The sequence below is a fragment of the Prinia subflava genome, chromosome 11 (assembly GCF_021018805.1).
Source record: "Prinia subflava isolate CZ2003 ecotype Zambia chromosome 11, Cam_Psub_1.2, whole genome shotgun sequence".
Taxonomy (NCBI): Eukaryota; Metazoa; Chordata; class Aves; order Passeriformes; family Cisticolidae; genus Prinia; species Prinia subflava.
This window is the reverse complement of record NC_086257.1, coordinates 21,721,392-21,740,646: the sequence shown is the minus strand read 5'-3', so window position 1 is coordinate 21,740,646 and position 19,255 is coordinate 21,721,392. Positions and strand designations below refer to the sequence as shown.

At 42.3% G+C, this 19,255-nt stretch overlaps 1 protein-coding gene across 1 annotated transcript; it reads right to left on the bottom strand.

Moving 5' to 3' along the window:
* Positions 1-1,605: 1,605 nt before the first annotated feature.
* LRRC31 (leucine rich repeat containing 31) lies at positions 1,606-16,840 on the bottom strand. The gene is made up of 10 exons (XM_063408301.1): positions 15,362-16,840; positions 14,763-15,017; positions 13,802-13,951; positions 13,271-13,438; positions 10,694-10,861; positions 9,669-9,836; positions 8,752-8,919; positions 7,512-7,679; positions 6,208-6,375; positions 1,606-5,057 (listed from the first exon to the last, which is right to left on the bottom strand). The coding sequence occupies exons 1-10, from the start codon at positions 15,372-15,374 to the stop codon at positions 4,738-4,740; spliced, it is 1,746 nt and encodes a 581-aa protein (XP_063264371.1). The 5' UTR covers positions 15,375-16,840; the 3' UTR covers positions 1,606-4,737.
* Positions 16,841-19,255: the final 2,415 nt, after the last annotated feature.

Here is a 19,255-nt window from a genome sequence, read left to right as displayed (position 1 = left end):
GTGACCCAGAGCCTGTTCCCAAGGATGGTGTCCCGGAGCCCGCTCCCCAGGAGGGTGGCCCCGGCCAGCAGGAGGGAGCGGGCGGGGGTTGCCAGCAGCCCCCGGTGTCCCCTGTGCCGGGCTGAGCCCCCGATGCTGCCCAGACTCTGCGGCGGGGCAGGGCGGGTTCCTCGCCGCACCCCAGAGCACAGGGTTGGTCTCCGAGGAGACTTTCCGTGGTTACACGGATCAGCTGCTCCTTCAGAGATTCCTGTGCTGGCCCTTTGCAGTAAATAAATCCCTCTGGTGATTTCACCACTGTCCTCCCAGGCAGGAGGGGGTGGGCTCCATTTTCCAGCACTGCCAGGAGCGGTCTGTGCTGGGTCTGTCTCAGTCTCCTGCACAAACTTCCCCCAGGACTGAAGAATCTCCCTGACACGAGGGTGCTCAAACTGTCTGGACAGCCTGGAGGAGATCCCACACCAGCTCTGCTGCTGCCCTTCCCTTTCCCGTGTTTATGTGAAGAACACCGCGTTATCACTGCACCTGCATCCTCCACCAGCTTAACCAGTGTCAGGACATTAGATCTCAGTGAAAAACGCTTTGATGCCATTCCTAAACGAATGTGCACTGTGAAAAATGTATTTGTTCCTTTGTGTTAATTTTTATTTTATTGACACCCTTTTGCACAATCCAAGTTCTCCATTACAACCAAGTGTCACTTTTCCGTACCACAGTGAGAAGGGACACTCCCCTGGGACACACCCGAGCCCGGGTTCCTCATTATCGCTGGCATCTCAGTATTCGGGCAGGGAGAAAACAGCACGAACGTGGGAACACTGACCTTTGTGTGGAATCACAAAGATGGAATCCTGACTGGAAGAACTGCTGTAATTTTTTGCATCTTTTTTTTTCTGTGTACACTGGAAAATAAGAGCTGTATTTGCACAGAATCAGTATGTCACAAAATGAGCAAAAGGCAATTTTAAAATGGATGTGATATTGTTAATGTCTTTAACTCCATGAACATTTGCTGCTCATTTGATAATGAACAATTATGCACCCTTGGGCTATGGTAAGTGTAAGAGTATTCATAGACATCCTCATTTTAGGGCTCAGAACACACTTTACTTTTTATATTATGCAATGCCTTTTTTTCCAAGGATTTTTTTTCCACTGGTGCAGTTTTATTCTTGAAGGCTATATTTACAGAAGTAGTAATTTATGCAAAATACTCACTTTCAGATTTCATTAATTTAAATTGCTCTCCCTTGCATTGTGCATACAAAGGAAATGAAGAAGCAGACTAATGTCTCTGCTAAGAAATAAAATTAAACCCATAAGACATCTTTCCAGCACAGGAAACAACACAGATGTCTTTGCCAAAATTTCCACCATACTGTGAGGTCTAATGTGACATTAATGAGCACAATTTTCTGTGTTCATCTATCAACAGTAATGCAGCTCCACAGCATTTTCTTAGGAGATTTCTTCCCTAAAAAGATTACCATTTAATTGACATAATATATCTTTTTAATGACTGTGTCTAGATACCTGTGGAGGTGAAGGAACTGAAAATTTTAAATGCCTTGGACTTTCTGAAAATAAATTCAGTATCTCTTCAAAGGAGAGACTTTATCCTGGAGTCATTAGAAAGATTATGGTTGGGACAAGATAAAGGAATTAAATGTCTGCCAGAAGACATAAGCAAATTGCAGGCAGGAGCAATAGAAGAGGCAAGACCTTGTTCTGCTGCAAGATGGAAACTCCATGGACTTCATCTGCTCCCAAAGGCAGGACTGAAGGGACTCTTAATCTCTTTAGGTACAAAGTGCAGCATCAGGCCAGAACTGTCACAACAGGAGTAATATCAAAGCTCAGGCTTCAAAACTCATGTTGTTTCTCTGTGTTTAGTAATGATCCCAACAATATCACAGTTTATAAACCTTGCTTATGGACTTTACCTGTGGAAATGATCAGTACCTTGTTTGGCAGTACAGAGTAGGATTCCAGACAGGCAGAACACACATTTCTACCAGGACCTGCATCACCATCCTGTCTTACAGAGGTGTCAAAAGCTGTTTGAAGGTATCTCCACACTTCTGCAAAACTGTTCACTGATGTTTTGGCAATCTGCAGTTACAGCACTCTGGATGACTGCAAGCTGTCACTTCCTCAGTGGTACTGCTCCTGTCCGAGATGGCTTGGTGACAGTTTGGGATGTGTCGGTGTAGGACAGGCTTATTTGAAAGCATGGATGTGCAGGATGCAATTTCCACCATGATTCTGGTTCTGACACATCATAACACCTTTGTTATTAAAAAGAACCATGACAAACATAATATTGCTACAATTCTTGCAAGCCAAATTTATGTGCAACTCTGTCTTTCCACAGCACTTGACAGGCAGGCAGCTGTTTGTCCCACACACACAATGTCTTTGTCTAGTTTTTCTTCTGTATTGCTCAGCTACCCCTTAAGCCCCTGAGTTTCATTTGCAGTATATATAGAGCATGGAGCTGGACTGGGGCCAGCCACAGTGAGGGACAAAATGCAGTGGGTGGGAGCAGAACCCTTTGTTTAGTTTAACTGGCTGGTCAGAACTGCAGTCCTGCTCTCCCTCCCCTGGCCTCAGGGAAGGTGGTGCATCCTGAGGCAGTGATGAGGGCAGGGTCTCTGAACCAGCTCTTCCCTCCATCTGCAGGTAGTGCTCTCTGAATCTGCATCCAGGGCGTGGAACTCATTTCTGTTTGGCTCTTGATTGGTACTGAAATCTCATTAATATGCTCATTGGCAGGAGAGAGCTGGGACTGCAGCAAAGTGGGACGGCTCTGTCCTGATTTTCCATTTCACTGGGTAACTGAGGCTGTTCTGATTGTTTGGAAATGTCTAATGAAATTTTTTTCACCCTAAATGAAGGCAAAGTAGAACAGAGAAAAGGATGAATCATAAACTGCCAAGGAGGAAATCATTGGAAGAGAGATTTCTGTGCAGATTGGCAGATTGACAAGACATTTAGTAGAGGTGATAAGAGGAACAAAAGCTTTTTAGTGGCACAACTGGCAGGACAGAATAGTAAGAGGGCAAGGGACTGAGCAGGGGGATCAGGAGCAGGGGAGATTTTGCCAGTGTCCTGTGCTCTGGGGCTGAGAATGAGGAATCCAGCTATGAAAAAACAAGAAACCCCAACACTGAAGCTGAGTTCAGCTAGGAAGATTTGAACAGAACATGGACATTAAACTGCAGAGAGAGGTTCAAATGGGAAAGGATTCAGAGAAATTCTCATGGACCAGAGAAAAGATAACTTCAGAGTTGGCTCAAAGGTGGATTTGAGGAGGAAAATCACATGAAGACAAGTGATAAAAGTTGGTGTGATGCTGATAAACAAACATGATGGTATTTCCTCATTAGAACAACTGTCCTGGCTTAAGTCACTGCTTGAAAATCTCTCTTTTTAGCCCTAAATGAAGCGGGGGATCTTTGCTTTATCTTCAGAGGTTTTAGATCCTACTCAGCAATTCCCTGCTGCCCCTGACCAAGAGACTCCAGTTGAAATCCCATTTCTCCAAGCTGGGGGAGCCAAGTGCACTTTGCAAGTGTAGCTGAAAGTGGAACCAGGAAGTCCAGGGTGACTCTTACATGAAATCATGGATTAAATGATCAATAGGTATCAGCACAGCACAGTCAGCTGCTGGTTATAGCTCTGAACAGGCAAAAGCTGATGTTGGAAGGGTTGTATGGACTGAAAGCTGAATATTGATCAGCATCTGCAGGAGAGAACTTGCTGAGGGGAACCTTAGCAAGGTAGGAAATTGCCACTGAATGATCCTGTTGTGCCTCTCCTCCAGGAGATTGCTGCAGCATGTAGAGATGCTCAGAGCTAATTGAGCAGTACTTTATCCCTCAAGCTGCCTCAGGATTTCTCTAAGACTCCTCACTCAGTGGGCAGATCTAATACCTTTACTTCCTAAAATACCTTACCAATGAATAATCCCACTGCAGTCCTGGAGCTCACGTGTGGGTTAACATGCTCCATGACACAAGTAACTGTGCCAGAATTTGGCACTTATTAATTGCTCTGTATCAAAAATTCTTGCTAAAGTAGCTGGACACATCTCTGATTTAATGTACCATAGTTTTTTCCTTGCCTCTGAGACTTTCAAAGACACCAATTAAGTGTTTCTTACCTTGATTTTATGCTGATTCTCTGTACAGGATTCATCTACACTATGACATGGCACCAAAGGCCAGAGCAGAGGCAGGCCAGCTCCTTCTGTATTCTCCTTCCTGGACTAATCTAATGTTGAGTTGTTGAGATGGATGCCAAATCTTCCAGTTACGATTTAATTAATTCACAAAGAGGCAAAAGTTTGGAGGGAGAAGAAACTAAAATTTAAAACATGGAAGTTTCAAGTATTTTCAAGTTAGAGGTATTTTCCACTGCCCACCCACCTGCACTAACACAAACCCCAGCCCTTCCCTCCATGGCCAAACCTGCAGTGTGTCCCTCTGACCCCAGCACTGCTCTGTGGGCAGTGGCCTTGGCAGTATCCTCAACATGAAGATTAAATAGTGTAAAGGTGGTCCAGAGAATCTGAAAGAATGTTATTAAATGGAATGATCTATGGTGCAGAAGGTCAAATAACGATTTTCTCTAATTCAAGAGATTATTAAAAACTGCAGTCTTCTAAGTCAGAGACACATAATGCCTGGTTCATGTGCTGCTCCCAAAAGGCCTGCCAGACACCTCCAACCTTCATCAACAGTCAAAACGAATATTTCTCTTGTTGTCTTGATTAAAGCCTTCCATTTGCTTCCTCTGGGACTCTGAGAGGGCCCATCTTTGCATGCCCAGCTCTGCCAAGGCTGGCAGCTGTGTCAGTGCTGCCAACAACTCCCTGAACCACGGCACGCAGTCCCGGCAGGACGATGGCCGGAGGCTCACATCCAGCTCTGAGAGTTCCTTGAATGCTCCTAAACCTTGGCAGAAAACAGCCCAGCCTTCGTCAGAGATGTTGTTATTATAACTCAAATCCAGCTTCTGCAATCTGGCTAAATGGCCATCTTGCCTCAGGGATGCTGCAAGAGATGACAGACACAAACACAACTAATAAATCCTGGTAATTGCTTTAAAAGCTTCTCAGAAAAGAGAATGGTATTTTAATACCTTATTTCAGCAGTCAAAGAGCAAGATTTAACTCCTCAGTAACATAAAACCACTTGCTGCTGATCTCAGAAAGACAGTTCTATAACAGCTGAAGGAGTTCACAACACTTAAAGCACAGGCAGTTCAAAAGGAACAAAGTATTAAGAGTGTGTGGCAACCTGAAAACCTTGGAGTCAGCTGGAAGGAGGTTTCTTCAATTGTAAGAGGCAGACAGGCTTTACAAGGAGATTTAGAAAGAGGAAAGCAAAACTAGGTGAGGCTGCATGACAACAGCCACCTCTCACTGTGGGAGGGCCAAATATACCCTAAAGGGATCCTCAACATATGACTGGCAAAGGAGACACCCATCAGGGGTGATGGTTTGTTTTTAAACTCAAAAGTATTCAGGCTTCACCTCTCCAGATTTGACATTCCAGGGCCTTACAGTTGTCACACAGGTAATGCCAATGTCAGACACTCAAACCCTTGAGTCAGGCCCACAGAATCAGAAGGGAGAGTATAAAATTAGCAAGTTTTTTAAAGAATTCTAGAATTTATTCCTTTATATGTTCCAGTATTTCTTGGCAGCTGCTAAGAGGTGGGTGAAAACATTTCTGGTTTAATTCTCCCCCAGCAGTCTGACTCCAGAAACCCACCTAATGGATTGGGAGTTGGTAGTGCCTGTATTCCTGGCTGTCAGCACAGACATTTTCTCTATAGTACTGTGCTGTAAAACAGCATCCAAGCAAAATAAAACTCTTCAGAGGCAGCTTTAAATATTTGATATAAAAAACAGATGCAAACCCTACATTTTCTAAATGATGCCTTTTTAAATTTTTTTTTAATTGATACATAAAAGTGCTTAAAGATTTTTTTGCATTTTAGCCTTTTCTGCTTTTCTACTGGGCATGTCCAGGACACACAGAAAAATGAAAGCCTTTTGTGGGAAAAATACTCCCACATTTTCCATGTTTTCATTTGATTTATGCAAAAACGTGCTCCATCCCTGGAACAAGCCCCTTCTGAATTGTGGTCTAAATGCCCTGGTTCCTTGAGTGCTGGTAAATACCATGTTATACTTACTTAGAAGTGCCAAATCTTCATCCACCAGGTTACAGCTGCTCAGTCTTAACACTTGAATCTCTGTTGCAAGCTTTAGTGCTCCCAAAAGCAGCTTTAGGTTCCCACCAACGCACTTATTCCAAGAAAGGTCTAAAATCTCCAGTTCAGGAAGGTGAAGGGCAGCCTCAGCTGAAAAGATTAAGACCAGCAACTTCTGCTTACTAAGAGAAAACAACATGGCCTCAAGAGACACCTCACCTGCAATTCACCTGTAAGTAGGATCCTAACAGCCTGATGGCTTGTGATTAGAATAAATTCTTTTATCCCAATAAAAGTCAGACAAAAGAAAATAAGAAGGCTCTGCCTGTAGAATTTATCAGGACTTTATAGTGAGGGAGTTTTGTCTTTCTATTTACATTATTGTCTTGGCCTTGGCACACTGAATGAATTTATTTCAACAGCTTGCTTTTAGACCATTTTATATCAATTTAAAACTACAATTTTTTTGCTGTGAACTCACTATTTAAGGTGAGATGCTCTGTATCTTTTGACAGCTCTGATTTCCATGGTGTCACTCTTACATAACTGTAGTGGTATAAACATAATACTCTTTCTGCAAGGACCTCTGACCAGCTTAGCTTGCTACTGCTTATGCTGGAGGCAGTCAAGTCTTACTCCAGGTTTAATGTCACTAGTAAACAGTATGAAATATAAGTGCACCAGGCACAGTAACTTAGAAATCCTTCTGTACTAAGACTTCATGTGCCATATGGAACACCTATCAAAGGCCAGTAATCCACAGAGATTTGCAATAAGTAGGCAAAAGAGGCTGAATTCACATATCCTGTGTTAGATTGGACTTTTCTTCACGGCTTTGCAGTATCTTTTGCACCACTGCAGTAATTTCCTCCATTGCCCCATGCTGAACCCTACCCCAGAAAGTTTCTACTGAAATTTTCACCTGCAGTGAGGTGAAAAACCCTCACTCAAAATTTTACCCTACTGAGTGAAGTGTACCATCCAGATTACAGCATAACATAACATCATGTTTTTCTTTTTTCCCCAAAATTAGGGTGTATATAAAATCTCACTATCAGACAAAGGACTAAGAGAACTTCATCCCCTCAGGTACAGTAGAGGAAGTCACACAATTCTCTTCCCTTGCACCCTGGTCACACAAAGCACTGGTTTCATCACAGGCTTTTTCACTGGGGACCTGAGGTATAATGTAACCACGATCCTTGGTGTTCAGCCAAAGGAGAAGGGAATGCTTTGTCCCACAGGGATACACAGAGAATGGGCACACTTTAAAGAAACACTCCTACCTAGTGATGAAAGGGACTCTTCACCTAAGCCACAATTGCTGATGGTCACAGATCTCAGCTTTGGTAAGAACCTGAGCCTGCCCAGAAGAGGCTCTGATGAGGCTCCTATATTTTTATTCGAGGATAAATTCAGCTCCTGAAGACTGGAGAGTAAAGGTATCACCTGGGCTACAAAACATGAAATATTTATTAGACAGTCACTGATCCATAACAAATGTGTAGTCATATATTTGCCTGACATAATTTCTTTTTTTTTATAAATCAATCCAAAAGTCAAGGCCAAGTTTTACACTCAAGTTCATGGTGAGTAATGTTTTAGACCATAAATAGCCTTGTTATTTTCAGTAAAACTGTTTCAGAAGTAAAGTATTCTATACTATGTAGAAAATTGTCAGAACATGGCTTCCTGGAAATTTTCTACATGAAGGAGGGAATTTCCAAATGCCTTCATTGCTAACCGAAACTTCTTTGTCTTAATGTTATTATTCTCTATTATAAAATAAATTAAAAATAAATTGTGATTGATATTACTATTACTGAATATTTCCTAAAGCTTCATCATCATCATCATCATCAACTCTTCAAGCTATATTCTTTGTCATGGAAAATAGGAAGTGGGCAATATAGGCTTTGTGTCATGGGATTTTTTTGTTGTTGTTAAGAGTAAAAACCAAGTTATGATAACAGAAAGAAAAAAAAAACTGTCTCACAAATTGATTGGGAAATGTCTTTTTCTTTGTAATAGTGTTTATAGTTGCATCAATTCAGGCTAGAGAAAGTACACAGTAGCAGCAATGCAAGATCTCCTAAAATCACCCTCTGCTTGGTGTGCAGCTCACCAAGGGAGTTCTAGGCAGTTACATTTCTGTGCACATACCCACCATTAATCCATCCAACTTATACCACTGGGGGAACTATCCCTGGATATTTCCAAAATTATTGATTATCAAAAATAAGCAGTGCTTGGTGGCAGTTCCCACATTCCCATTGTGGGTCTGAACCACGGCAGATTCAGGTTCTTAGTTCCACATGGGAACAGACACTCTGAGATTTCCTCTTGTTCAGAATAAAAACCATTCCATATTGACCAAGAAAGCTCTCCCCACACTGCATTTTCAGAGCTGCCTAATGAAAAAAGTACTGAGATCAGCTTTTCCACCAGGTAGAACCTTTTATGTCTTTGAATATTTTAAGAAGGCAAAACCAAGATCCTTAACAAGTTTCCTCAACATGTCCTTACACAAAACAGTCATGTCCTCTTCTGTGACACAGCACTGGTGAAGATCCAGCACTTCCAGATTTGTCAAGCTGGCCAAATGAGCTGTTGAGGCTTTAAAGCCACCACCAATCTCTCTGTTACAGGAGATGTCTAATTTCCTTAGCTCTGCAAGGTGCTGTAGAGCAGTGTCTGAAATGGAAAAGGGAACAAGCTGGTCACTGGCTGCCACAACAGCCCAACTCACGGCTTTGGCACCAATTTACCTCAACGTCAAAGTTTGCACAAGGTATTGCAGGCAAAGCTCCTGGGCTAAGCTTCAGTGCATAATCACAGCAGACACCCAGTAATGCAGCAAAGCCTCCCTGTCCATGCAGCTCCATTCTTCTCTGGGAGAGCAGGTGAAGGTGAGGCCAGCTCATCCCCTACATCCAGTCAATCCTCAGCCTTTTGCAGAAATTACAGCTGGATGTGCTAATTGATGCCAGTTGTTTTGTCACATCCACTAGGGAGAGACACAGATAATGAACCCATTTCATGTGGCTTCACTGGACACTCTGTAAGTGATAATGGTGAATTTGGGTTTCCTTTGGAAAGCAGGATTAGCTTGTTAAGAGTTAGCTGGCCTGTCTGTGTCCTTGTCTATGTTCTGTCTGGGGAAAGGGGAAGCATGTCCAGGGAGCCACAGCCCTGAGCTGTGTCTCAGATAAATGTTGTGGAGGGTGACTCTCCCCACTGACTTTCACAAGCTTGAGCTCAGAGCAGATAAATTCAGCTCCTGCTGAAAGGCCCTGTAGTCTTTTACCAATCTTCAAACAGCAAATAATGATTGCCCATTACTACTGCCAAACCATCAGCAAAATCCCACCTCATTGCCTTTCTTAAATGGTTTTCAGATGTACAATTTATTCAGAAAAAGTTTTCTGAACATTAAGTCTAACCTAAGCTCTGGAGGCTGTCTTGCTTTAATCCACACATGTGCAAATTTAACTCTTTCAAGCCTGGCACATTTTTCAGATCTTGAGCAATAACCTTCATGCTGCAGCCAATGTTTTTGTTGATAGAGAGATCTAATACTTCGAGGTTTGGGATCACATCTAGAATTTCAGCTGGGGAAAAAAAACCAGAAGAAAATTGGAACTGGTAATTGTCTAGAATAAATACAGAGGAACTATAGAAAATACAGCACCATGATAAACAGGAAGACGTGACCTGGGTTTGCCTGTCAGTGTGGTTTAGACTTGCTAAGTTCCTGTTCTACCTAAACAACACAGTAAAATAAAGACTGGAGAGGAATCATGAAAATCTCTGAAAAACATTTATACAAATAAAGGTGAAAAAATATAACGACTGTTAGAAAAATACAGAGCAATAAAAAGCAGAGATACAAAGAGAAAGAAAATTTTCTAATGAAAATATATGGGAATATCTGTTACATATGGGGCTCCTCCTGCAGTGGAGACGAGAGCCATGGGAATTCTCTTTACTGAACAAACACCTTTTAAAACACACAATGAGATAAAAATCCCACACAGGATTAAGCTGCTATGGTGAGAGAACAGAAGGGAAGGGTGGTCAGTGGTTGCCAATGAGCCTAAATTCCCAATCCTCAGACCTTCTTTCCAATCCCACAGCTAATTACATATTCAGCTGCTTAATTTTAAGCACTTAGGGTTGGAAATGCTGGCACACATTTTTTGCTGAAGGTCTCAAAGGATCCAGAAACCCTGGGCCACTGAGGCAGCCAGGCTGTGGTTTAGGTCTCCTCAACCCTCCCTCATATGATTAGACAGAAAAACTTTCTCCTTTGGAAGGAAGTGCTTTAAATCCTCACATTATAAATACTGTTACAATGCAAAGCTTGAAATAAATTAATTTTTGACTAATATTGAGTTAAATACAGCCATTATCTAAGTCAAATAAATTTTTGTGAAGCCAGTCTCAATCCAGCTCGATGTACACATACCAAGGGATTCTCCATCCTTTGCTGTCAGGTTACAGTCCGTAATTTTCAGACACTTTAATTTGCATCTTTCCTGAAGTTTTTTTGTCAGCAGTGATAGTTTTCCACCTATGTTACTGTTCCATGATAAATCCAGTTCTTCGAGCTGAGAAACAATTTCAAATGCCTCTCCTGCAACAGAAGTCTAGAATGATTCATTCCATGTATCAATTTCAGTGCAAACAAAAATACAGGTTTGGAATATATTAAAGAGGAAGGTCAGCTACTTAATACTCAAATACTTTATGATGAATGTCTTGCCAGGAAAATTGTTAAAGAAATGAATTATTGCTTCTGCAGCAATGTTGTATAAAATCTCACATTGTCTAAGGAGCAACATAGATCACAAGTCATTGTCACAGTGCAAACAAACCTGAAACTTATTCAGGTTCCCAAACCTTCATCTGGCTGTTTGGCCTGTGCTGGGACCAGAAAGTTCAGTCTAGAGGGAAATCAATGTAAGTGACAAGTCTGAATTTACTGTCCTATAGAGTTCTGCTTTGTTTGATTTGGGAAATTTCCAACAGCCTCTGCACTGTGTCCACAGGTCATTTTGGAGGCAATGAAAGAATTCCTCTCACAACTATTTCTGAAACATGAAATTTTCATTTCTGACAGGAATTTCTGACTCACTTCATAAGAAACCAAGATGAGCTTTGTTTTGACTCAAACTAACTTTCCCATGATTTCAAGGCAGACAGAACTGACTTTTACTATATTCAGAAAAAAATCAGCCTTTCTGAGGCTTAACACCTGCCAGTGTGAACTGTGTTAGTGCTTATTTGAAATACTAACATCCCACTGTAAAATCCAACTTCCTAACCCCCTTTGTAGAGGAGGGACGCAGAGCATATTTGCATAAACTCATTTCCAAAAAAGATCAATTAATCAGACCATATGCAAATGCAATTTCAAAGTATCATACACAATTTTTGATCTAAAGTCTAATAATTGAGAATTGTATTTTAACAGCAACATCCTTTCATGTCTGTGTGATTTTTCATAATTAATTTTTCACAAGAGATTTATAATAGAAAAATAATTATTTCCATAAGTGAGTATCCAGCTTTGAGAGGAAAGGATACATCTTAATTTTTTTTTTCATTTATTTTAATCTATTGTCTCAGTGTTGAATACTGAGAAATGCTCTACAGTTGAGAAGTGCAGCATAGCCTGTTTCTGTTTGACATGAGGACTACAGATTTCCAGACACATCTTCCTCCCAGAAGATAAAGAAAGGAATATAACTGCAGGAATGGTTTCCTATCACCTCTCACAGCTCTGAGAAACCACACAGAATAAGTTCATGTTATGGTTATATTTCAGACATTGATTCTAAGCAGGATGTGCTGAGCCCACATTTCTGCAGAGAGATATGGACAAGGTCACACAGCCAGGACTGGTCTAAATACACAAGTTGTTTTCAAAATCACAGACAAAATCAATGCAAACTGACTGTTGCTATACCACGTGTCAAGGGCATCACATTTTGACTGGAAATTCAAGTTCTGTGATCAATTCTGTGTCTGTCCCAGAAGAAGCTAAACTGAACTGGGAAGGAAACAACACTGAAGAACCTGCCAGAATAAATCAATTGGAAAAATAACCAACAAAACTCAGACAGGAAAAAAAAACCCAAACAACAAACCCCAAATCTATGAGAAGGGTTTGAAAAAGAGCAAAATAAATTTGAAAAAATATTAGAAAGTTAAATACAGATTTCACACTCATGAAAACCAGAGCAGTTATTTTCACCAGCTTTTGCAGAGATGCTTATTTCCTCCCCAAGACATTGCATGACTCACTTTTGATCTACCTTTCCTGGAAAAGGCTTGGATATGAAAGACATAAACAAACCCCAGCTTTAAAATTCAGACCCATTTTAGAACTTACAAAATAAGCAGTAACTTTTGTAATTCCTAATTGATTGTGTTTGCCCTTCTTTTAAATACAAACCATAGATCCACTCCAGGGTAAACTCCAGGCCCAGAGGTGACTCCATGCCAGAACCTGAGTGTGCAACAGCACCTAAAAAACCTTTACATCTCATGCTTTGTAGAAAACAGGGTGCAGGCACTCCAAACAAAGAAGTAAGCAGAGGAATAAGCTTCTCCCAAACTTGAAAAACATCAAGTCATAAACCTCTGAGGCAGCACTTCTGGTTTTAAGTCTTCTCCCAAAAGACCATTGGGGTTTTAATGATGACCACTCACCTGTACTGCAGCTCCAAGACCTAAACTGACCCTATTGTGACTGACTCTGCTTCTAGGCAAAAAATAGTAATCCAAATTAAAAATATTCTTTCCTGCAAATAGGACTGGATTCTCTTCCCTTCTGAGAGTGAAAGCTTCACACCCTGAGAACGAACTCTGCAGAGCTACCTAAAGGTGTAAGGTCACCCATAAGCCCAAGTTTCCACTGCTGCACAACAGGAGTTTGCTCTGTCCAGTGTGGAAGCAGGAGGAGGAGGATGTAGGAAGAGATGAGGTGGATTACATTAGCCCCAGCTGTCTGGAAGTAAATGTAAATGAAATCCTGTACCTAAGGAGATGACATCCTCAGCTGTCAGCCTGCAGTTGTTAAGTCGGAGGACTTTTAACAGGTTCACGTGATGGAGATGGGCAGTGAGGGCTTTCAAAGTCCCTCCAACACAACCATTCCAGGACAGGCTGATCTCTTCCAGCTCTGGGAGAAAGGGCAGCAAAGAAGCTGTAAGGAAAGAAAAGAAAAAGCTTTTCTGTGTGCATGTTTCTACATACCCTGGATACCAATACATCCTTAATATTGAGATGTTTTCTACAACTAATACAGAATTATAAAGCCATGACAATTTGTACCTCACTTTTCTTATCTGTATCTTGAATCTAAGGACATTCATCTGCTTCACAGACACGGATGACTTCAATATTTATATATCCATTATATAATTTATATAATCTATTAATGAATATCCCTCAGGGACCTGGGACTAGTAGATGAAATGTTAATATAAAAGAAAGGGAAGAGAATAATAGAACAGGCAAATAAAAATTAAAGAAATACATGAATTAGTTGAATAAAATGTGCATTTACCCAGCTCTGTTACATCTGCTGCACTTAGTGCACAATTATTTAGGTCCAGATTCTTGCTGTTGGGTTTCCTTCCCAGTTTCTCCATGAACTGGTTAAATCTCTGCTCACCAGATGGTGACTCTGCTTCAGAAGCAAGATGTGAAAGTCCATCTGAGCAACAAAGAAATAGGGCCCTGGTTACCTCTGCTAATAAACACAAGGTGTAAAACCTGCCTGAGGCTGCTAGGTGAAGACTTTAGGAAATGAATGAAATCTGTCAATAAAGCAGGGTCTGTTTTCCATCAATGTGGACCAACGACCTCACTGATAAGATCATTATAGATCAAATCAGTACAAAGCTCCTGCTGCATTTTCATACAACACCTGTGTAAGGTAACTCCTGCTTTAGTGGGCTTTGCAAAGCAAAAAATTATAGAAAATAGCAATCCACTCTCAGCAGCTGGCCTCTTATCATTTCCCCAAACTGACCCAGACCCTTTAGGACAAAGGATGGGGTTCTAAGCTTCACCCTCCATCTCCTTTTGAAATATAGTTCCATTTTCTCTGGAGTGGATGTAAAGAGTATCCTTGTGCGTGCAAAATAACATCCATGAGGGATTCCCATTCCCTTCCCCTCCCCCTGCCCAGTGCCAAGTGATGGGAAACATCTGCTCCTGCTGTCTTCAGACTGCTTTAGCAGGACAGCAGGACAGAGACCCCTCTTAAACACAACAAGCCAAGCTACTGCTCAAAGCTTGGCTCTAAAACCAAATAAGTTCTGGAACTAACAAGCTGCCTTCAGCACTGACTCTCACATTGCAGACCAAGAGAGAAATCACCCAAAAGCTTTACCCTTCCTCAGCAATGTGGCTCTAACTCCTTGCTTAGCACCTATCAGATCCGAGGTACATCCTTGATAATGTTCCAGTCAGAAGTAAAACCTGGCTAGAGGACAAATTGTAGGCAGCAAATAGAGGTTTACCTTCTACAGGGAGATCTTGCTTTTCACTCTGATCATCAGCTCCAGCATTGTTTATTTCTGTTTCTTCAATTTCCCTGCTGTCCTTGCCTTCAGATTTCCCAAAGTCAAAGCCTTTGAAGAACTGTTTGATGGCTGAAGGCTGCTCTTTCCTTTCTTCGGGAGCACACTTCTTTCCTTGGAACTGTTTTATAACAAAGCCAAATGGAGAACTCTTTGGGTTGTCCTCTTCATGTGGATCCTGGCAGTTCTGGTCATCTTTCAGGAGATCAGCAAACAGAATTAGATTTAGTAACGTTTACTCTTGCTTATAATTTTTCATAATGGCAGATGCACTGAGAATTTGCCACCATTGCCTCCATCCAACCATACATCAGAGCCATGACACAAGTGTTCAACAGCACAGCACTTACAACCACAAAAAGCTGAGGCACAGTTTAAAATTTGGCATTAATGTGTTGTCACATCTGTATTCCTTAGATATACAAAAATTATACAAACCAATGTACCTCGATGTACATGCACAGTTACAGTTACAATCCTGCTTTCCCTGGCTGTGGTTTCCTGCTGTAGAAAGGCATTATTTTAAACAAAGAACATACCTGTCTTTTCCATGGGTACACCTGAGGATCCCTTTTACACTTCTCAGTTTTTACAGCACTTTCAGGGTTTGTGAGGTAGGTGAGCCATGACATGTAAACAAAACCTCCCTCCTTTCCTTAACAGGAACTTTCCGTGCAGTTTTCTGTCACAAGTTTCTGTCTTCATCAGTTCGATAGCAGCAGCTCTGCATAAGTGGCTTGTGGGCTCTTTCCTGGTGCCTTTATTCCTCTGTACCCTCTCCCAAAGTCTGCCGTTCCTGGGACTGACAAGTCCATTTAAACGCTCTGATCATGTCCCAGCTTAGATCTCTCCCAAGGAAGAAATCAGGAAGTGGCAGCAGCTGCTCTCCCACCACTGCATGGTTTGTGAGACAGCTGTTGTTAGAAGAGGCTGAGTCATCGCAGAGATCAGATTACAGGAGTACCTGAAGAAAAGCCCTTTGTTTTCCCACCCGTTTTGTCCATGCTGGTCCTCAATAGTGCCGGGGCTGAGCAGAGCCCTGCTGTCAGCTGGATGTTGCACAGCTCAGTAAGAAAAAGGGAGGACGGACACTCCTGATCATTTTTGGGCAACAGGAGACACAAGAGAAGAAGTCACAATCATCTTCTGGGCAACACCATCATACAGCATTACAACGCAATCATTGGACACACCTTAGATATACCTCAGACTCCAGTATACTTTTTTTTTTTTTTTTGTCTGTCTGTCTGTCCTAAAGTCTGATTTCCTCAATGGTTAACATCATAATTTCTGTCTTAACCACTCATGGCCATTTATGCCAAATCTCTTTAGCCCTGATAATCCTTTTCAGTCTATGGGGTCTTCCCTTTTGCAGGCTAGACCAGCCAAGCCCTTCTTCCCTCATGGGCCAAACTCTCCATTTCCCTCATCATTTCCTGCTCACCTTTGTCTGCACCTGGTGCAATATAATTTATACTTCCTTAAGTACAAGGGACCATCCACGGGTCTGTACACACTAAAGACATATGCAAACTGGAGTGATTTTAGTGGGGAATGATAAAGCTGGTAAACAAAACCAACCATTCCTTTGCAAGCAGCTGAGCAGACACCAGCCTGAGGACAGGCTTGACTCCATGTGAAACTAAACAAAGGAATGAGGTGTTGCAAGGAGTCAACAGGGTAAGATGAGAAGAAAAACTTAAAGTTTCAGGAAAATCCTCTTGCCCATGAGAGGTACCATGCTGGGAAACATTTACAACAGCTAGAAATGCACAAAACCATTGTGATCAACCATCTTTCTCTGCAGAAAAGGAGGCCATGCTTCTGTTCCCAAACAGAAAGGATCTCCAAGTTGGCTTTACAGTTTTCTGACACCAGGGGTGGCTGTCCTGTCTCAGTTTCTGAAATCAGCATCTCACTACAGACCTCTATCCACATCAGGAATTTGTGCTAATTCATGTGTCAGGCATCTCAGCTATGCAGACAATGGAAAATCACAGCATTTCTGTAGGTAAAGAACAGAATTTGACAGTTCTTTGCTTGTGCTGAATAACAGAATGACTGGGAATGAAGCAGAGACCAAGCAACCCAAGTTTTTGAACATGTCCCAGCTTCTCCTGGCCCAAGACTTCTCCATTCCCACTGCAGTTCAGTGAGAACTTGGAATGGGAATATTTGATAATCTCTGTCCTGTGAAACTGGGGAAATCCTTAAGCATGCTAAGCACCAGTTACAGTGGTTAGGCTGGACTAACTCACATACTCTGACATCAGTATTTCAGGTGATGTGTTGCCAATTCAGAAGCTCTTTCACCATTTGGGGCTGTTGAATGACAGTGACAATACCCCAGGGCACTACGACAGCATCCCTGCAATGCAATGAAAAGGGAAACACAGTGAGCTGGTCTCCTCTTCCTAAAAAGCAAATCTTTACTTTTTTTAATATTAGTTATGAGGGAAGGGGTAATAACAAGATTATCTCCCAAAAAAGCAGGGTAAGGAGAGTGAGGTGGCTGCACTGGGATGTAAACACGAGCAGCGCTTTGCAATAGGCCCAGGCTGTGCTGTGGACATTATATCACGTTATATCACGACAGTCAGGCCCTGCTGTGCCCTGTGAGCTGCTCTGTCCATCTCCTCCCTGCCACACTCCTGAACAGGTGTCCTGCTCCTGTCAGAGCCCTGTGTCTGCTTCCTGCAGCATGTCATGGGCAGCACAGGGCAGGCTTAGCTTTTGGAGTTTAAAAATAATAGTTGCCTTCCCCTTTCTATCCAGTTAAATGGCCTGTGACCATCTGCCAAGTGCTCAGTGTCACACTTGTTTATATCTACCCTTCCCTCTGTCTAGACCTGGGGCAAGGTTAGGAACAGAACCAATTTTGGAACAAAATAGTTTAAGTTGCATCCCACACAGCATCCATCGGGGAGAGATTAATGTGGATTTTTGTACTTTGCCTCATTGTGACTCCTTAATCCGGCATATATTCCAAAGAAATAATGCCATTAGAGGATTAGTGCCACAAGTTCATTTGAAAAAAAGGATTTGCAAACACTGAAATCCTATATTCTATGTGGTTAATCACTGAGTATCATTTTGGGGATTTCCTCTCCCTTTAGCAGTGTCTCTTTCAATGAAACCCAAGCAAATCAGCAACTGTTTTGGATGGCCCTTATTATCCACTAAAGGAGAACAAACCCCCAAGCATCTGGTTAAAATAATACAGTCTAAACACACTGGACTAAACCTATCCTTGCTGTCATACAATCACAGTTACATCAGGGAGGCACTCAGCCCAATATTTGTATAGAATGTAATGATTTGGGATATTTATCTGTTAGAGATTTTGGATAATCTGAGTCCTGCAGCACTTAATAACACTGTGCTTGTTTGCTTCTGTGGCAGTTCCCTTCCCCAGCTTTCCCTCTGCAGGGTTCTCTAGCTTGACTCGATTTCTTGGGGGCAGTTGCATGGAGCAAGGAATTGATGGGGCTGGAAAAATGTTCATTGCCCATGACTGACTTTGGCAGGTGCAGGTGTCTCACTCTTGGGCTGTGCTGACTCAGAACACCCGTGCCAGGAGCTGCTGCCAAGGCAGGGTAAGGGAAGAGTGGCCTGGTTCAGCACCAGGTTTGCTGCCCTCATCTTTTACAGCCACATGCACCAAACCATGCTCTCCACAGCTCCTTCCATCCTCTCTCTCCTGCTCTGTCCCTTCCATTTATCCTCTGACTTTGAGCCCTCATAACTGAGGCAGGGAACTGAGCCTTGCCTGAACAGCTGGGAACCCTCAGCTGGCACTGATGCTGCGCTGCTTGTGCCAAACGTGTCACCACTGATTTGATGCTGATTTCTTTATAGCCAAGTGATCCACAGAGCCCCAGGGACTGGCTTTAGGGTTGACAAAATCCTCCAGAAGAGACTGCACACACAGTGGGCTGGGAGCACCATTCCCCAGGGAATGCCTGCCTGACCTGAAGGGGCTGCACACTGGGCAGGACAAGGCCAGGTTCAAGGGCAGGTTGGATGGGGCTTGCAGCGACCTGGGAGAGTGGAAAGCATCCCTGCCCAGGGCATGGGGTTGGAACTGGAGGAGGTTTAAAGCTCCTTTGAACCCAAATTATCCTGGGATTCTGTGACAGTCTTGCAAGGGCTAGTGCTGGATGAACTGGTTGTGTGCAGAGCTGTGTGACAGCCCCTGTTGTCACTGATTTATTATAGCTATAAGAATTCCAACCTTTGCATATTCCAGCATGGGCAGCTAAACACAAACTGTAGAATTCTAAACCACATAAATTTTTTTAAAGCCAGAATTTACATTACCTTCTATTAAATAGTAGTGACAATAAGTAGATTTTCCAACTACTATGTCATATTGAATATGCATTTTGAAATCCATAAAAAGTGACTTATAGATCTATTGCAGCAAATGTACA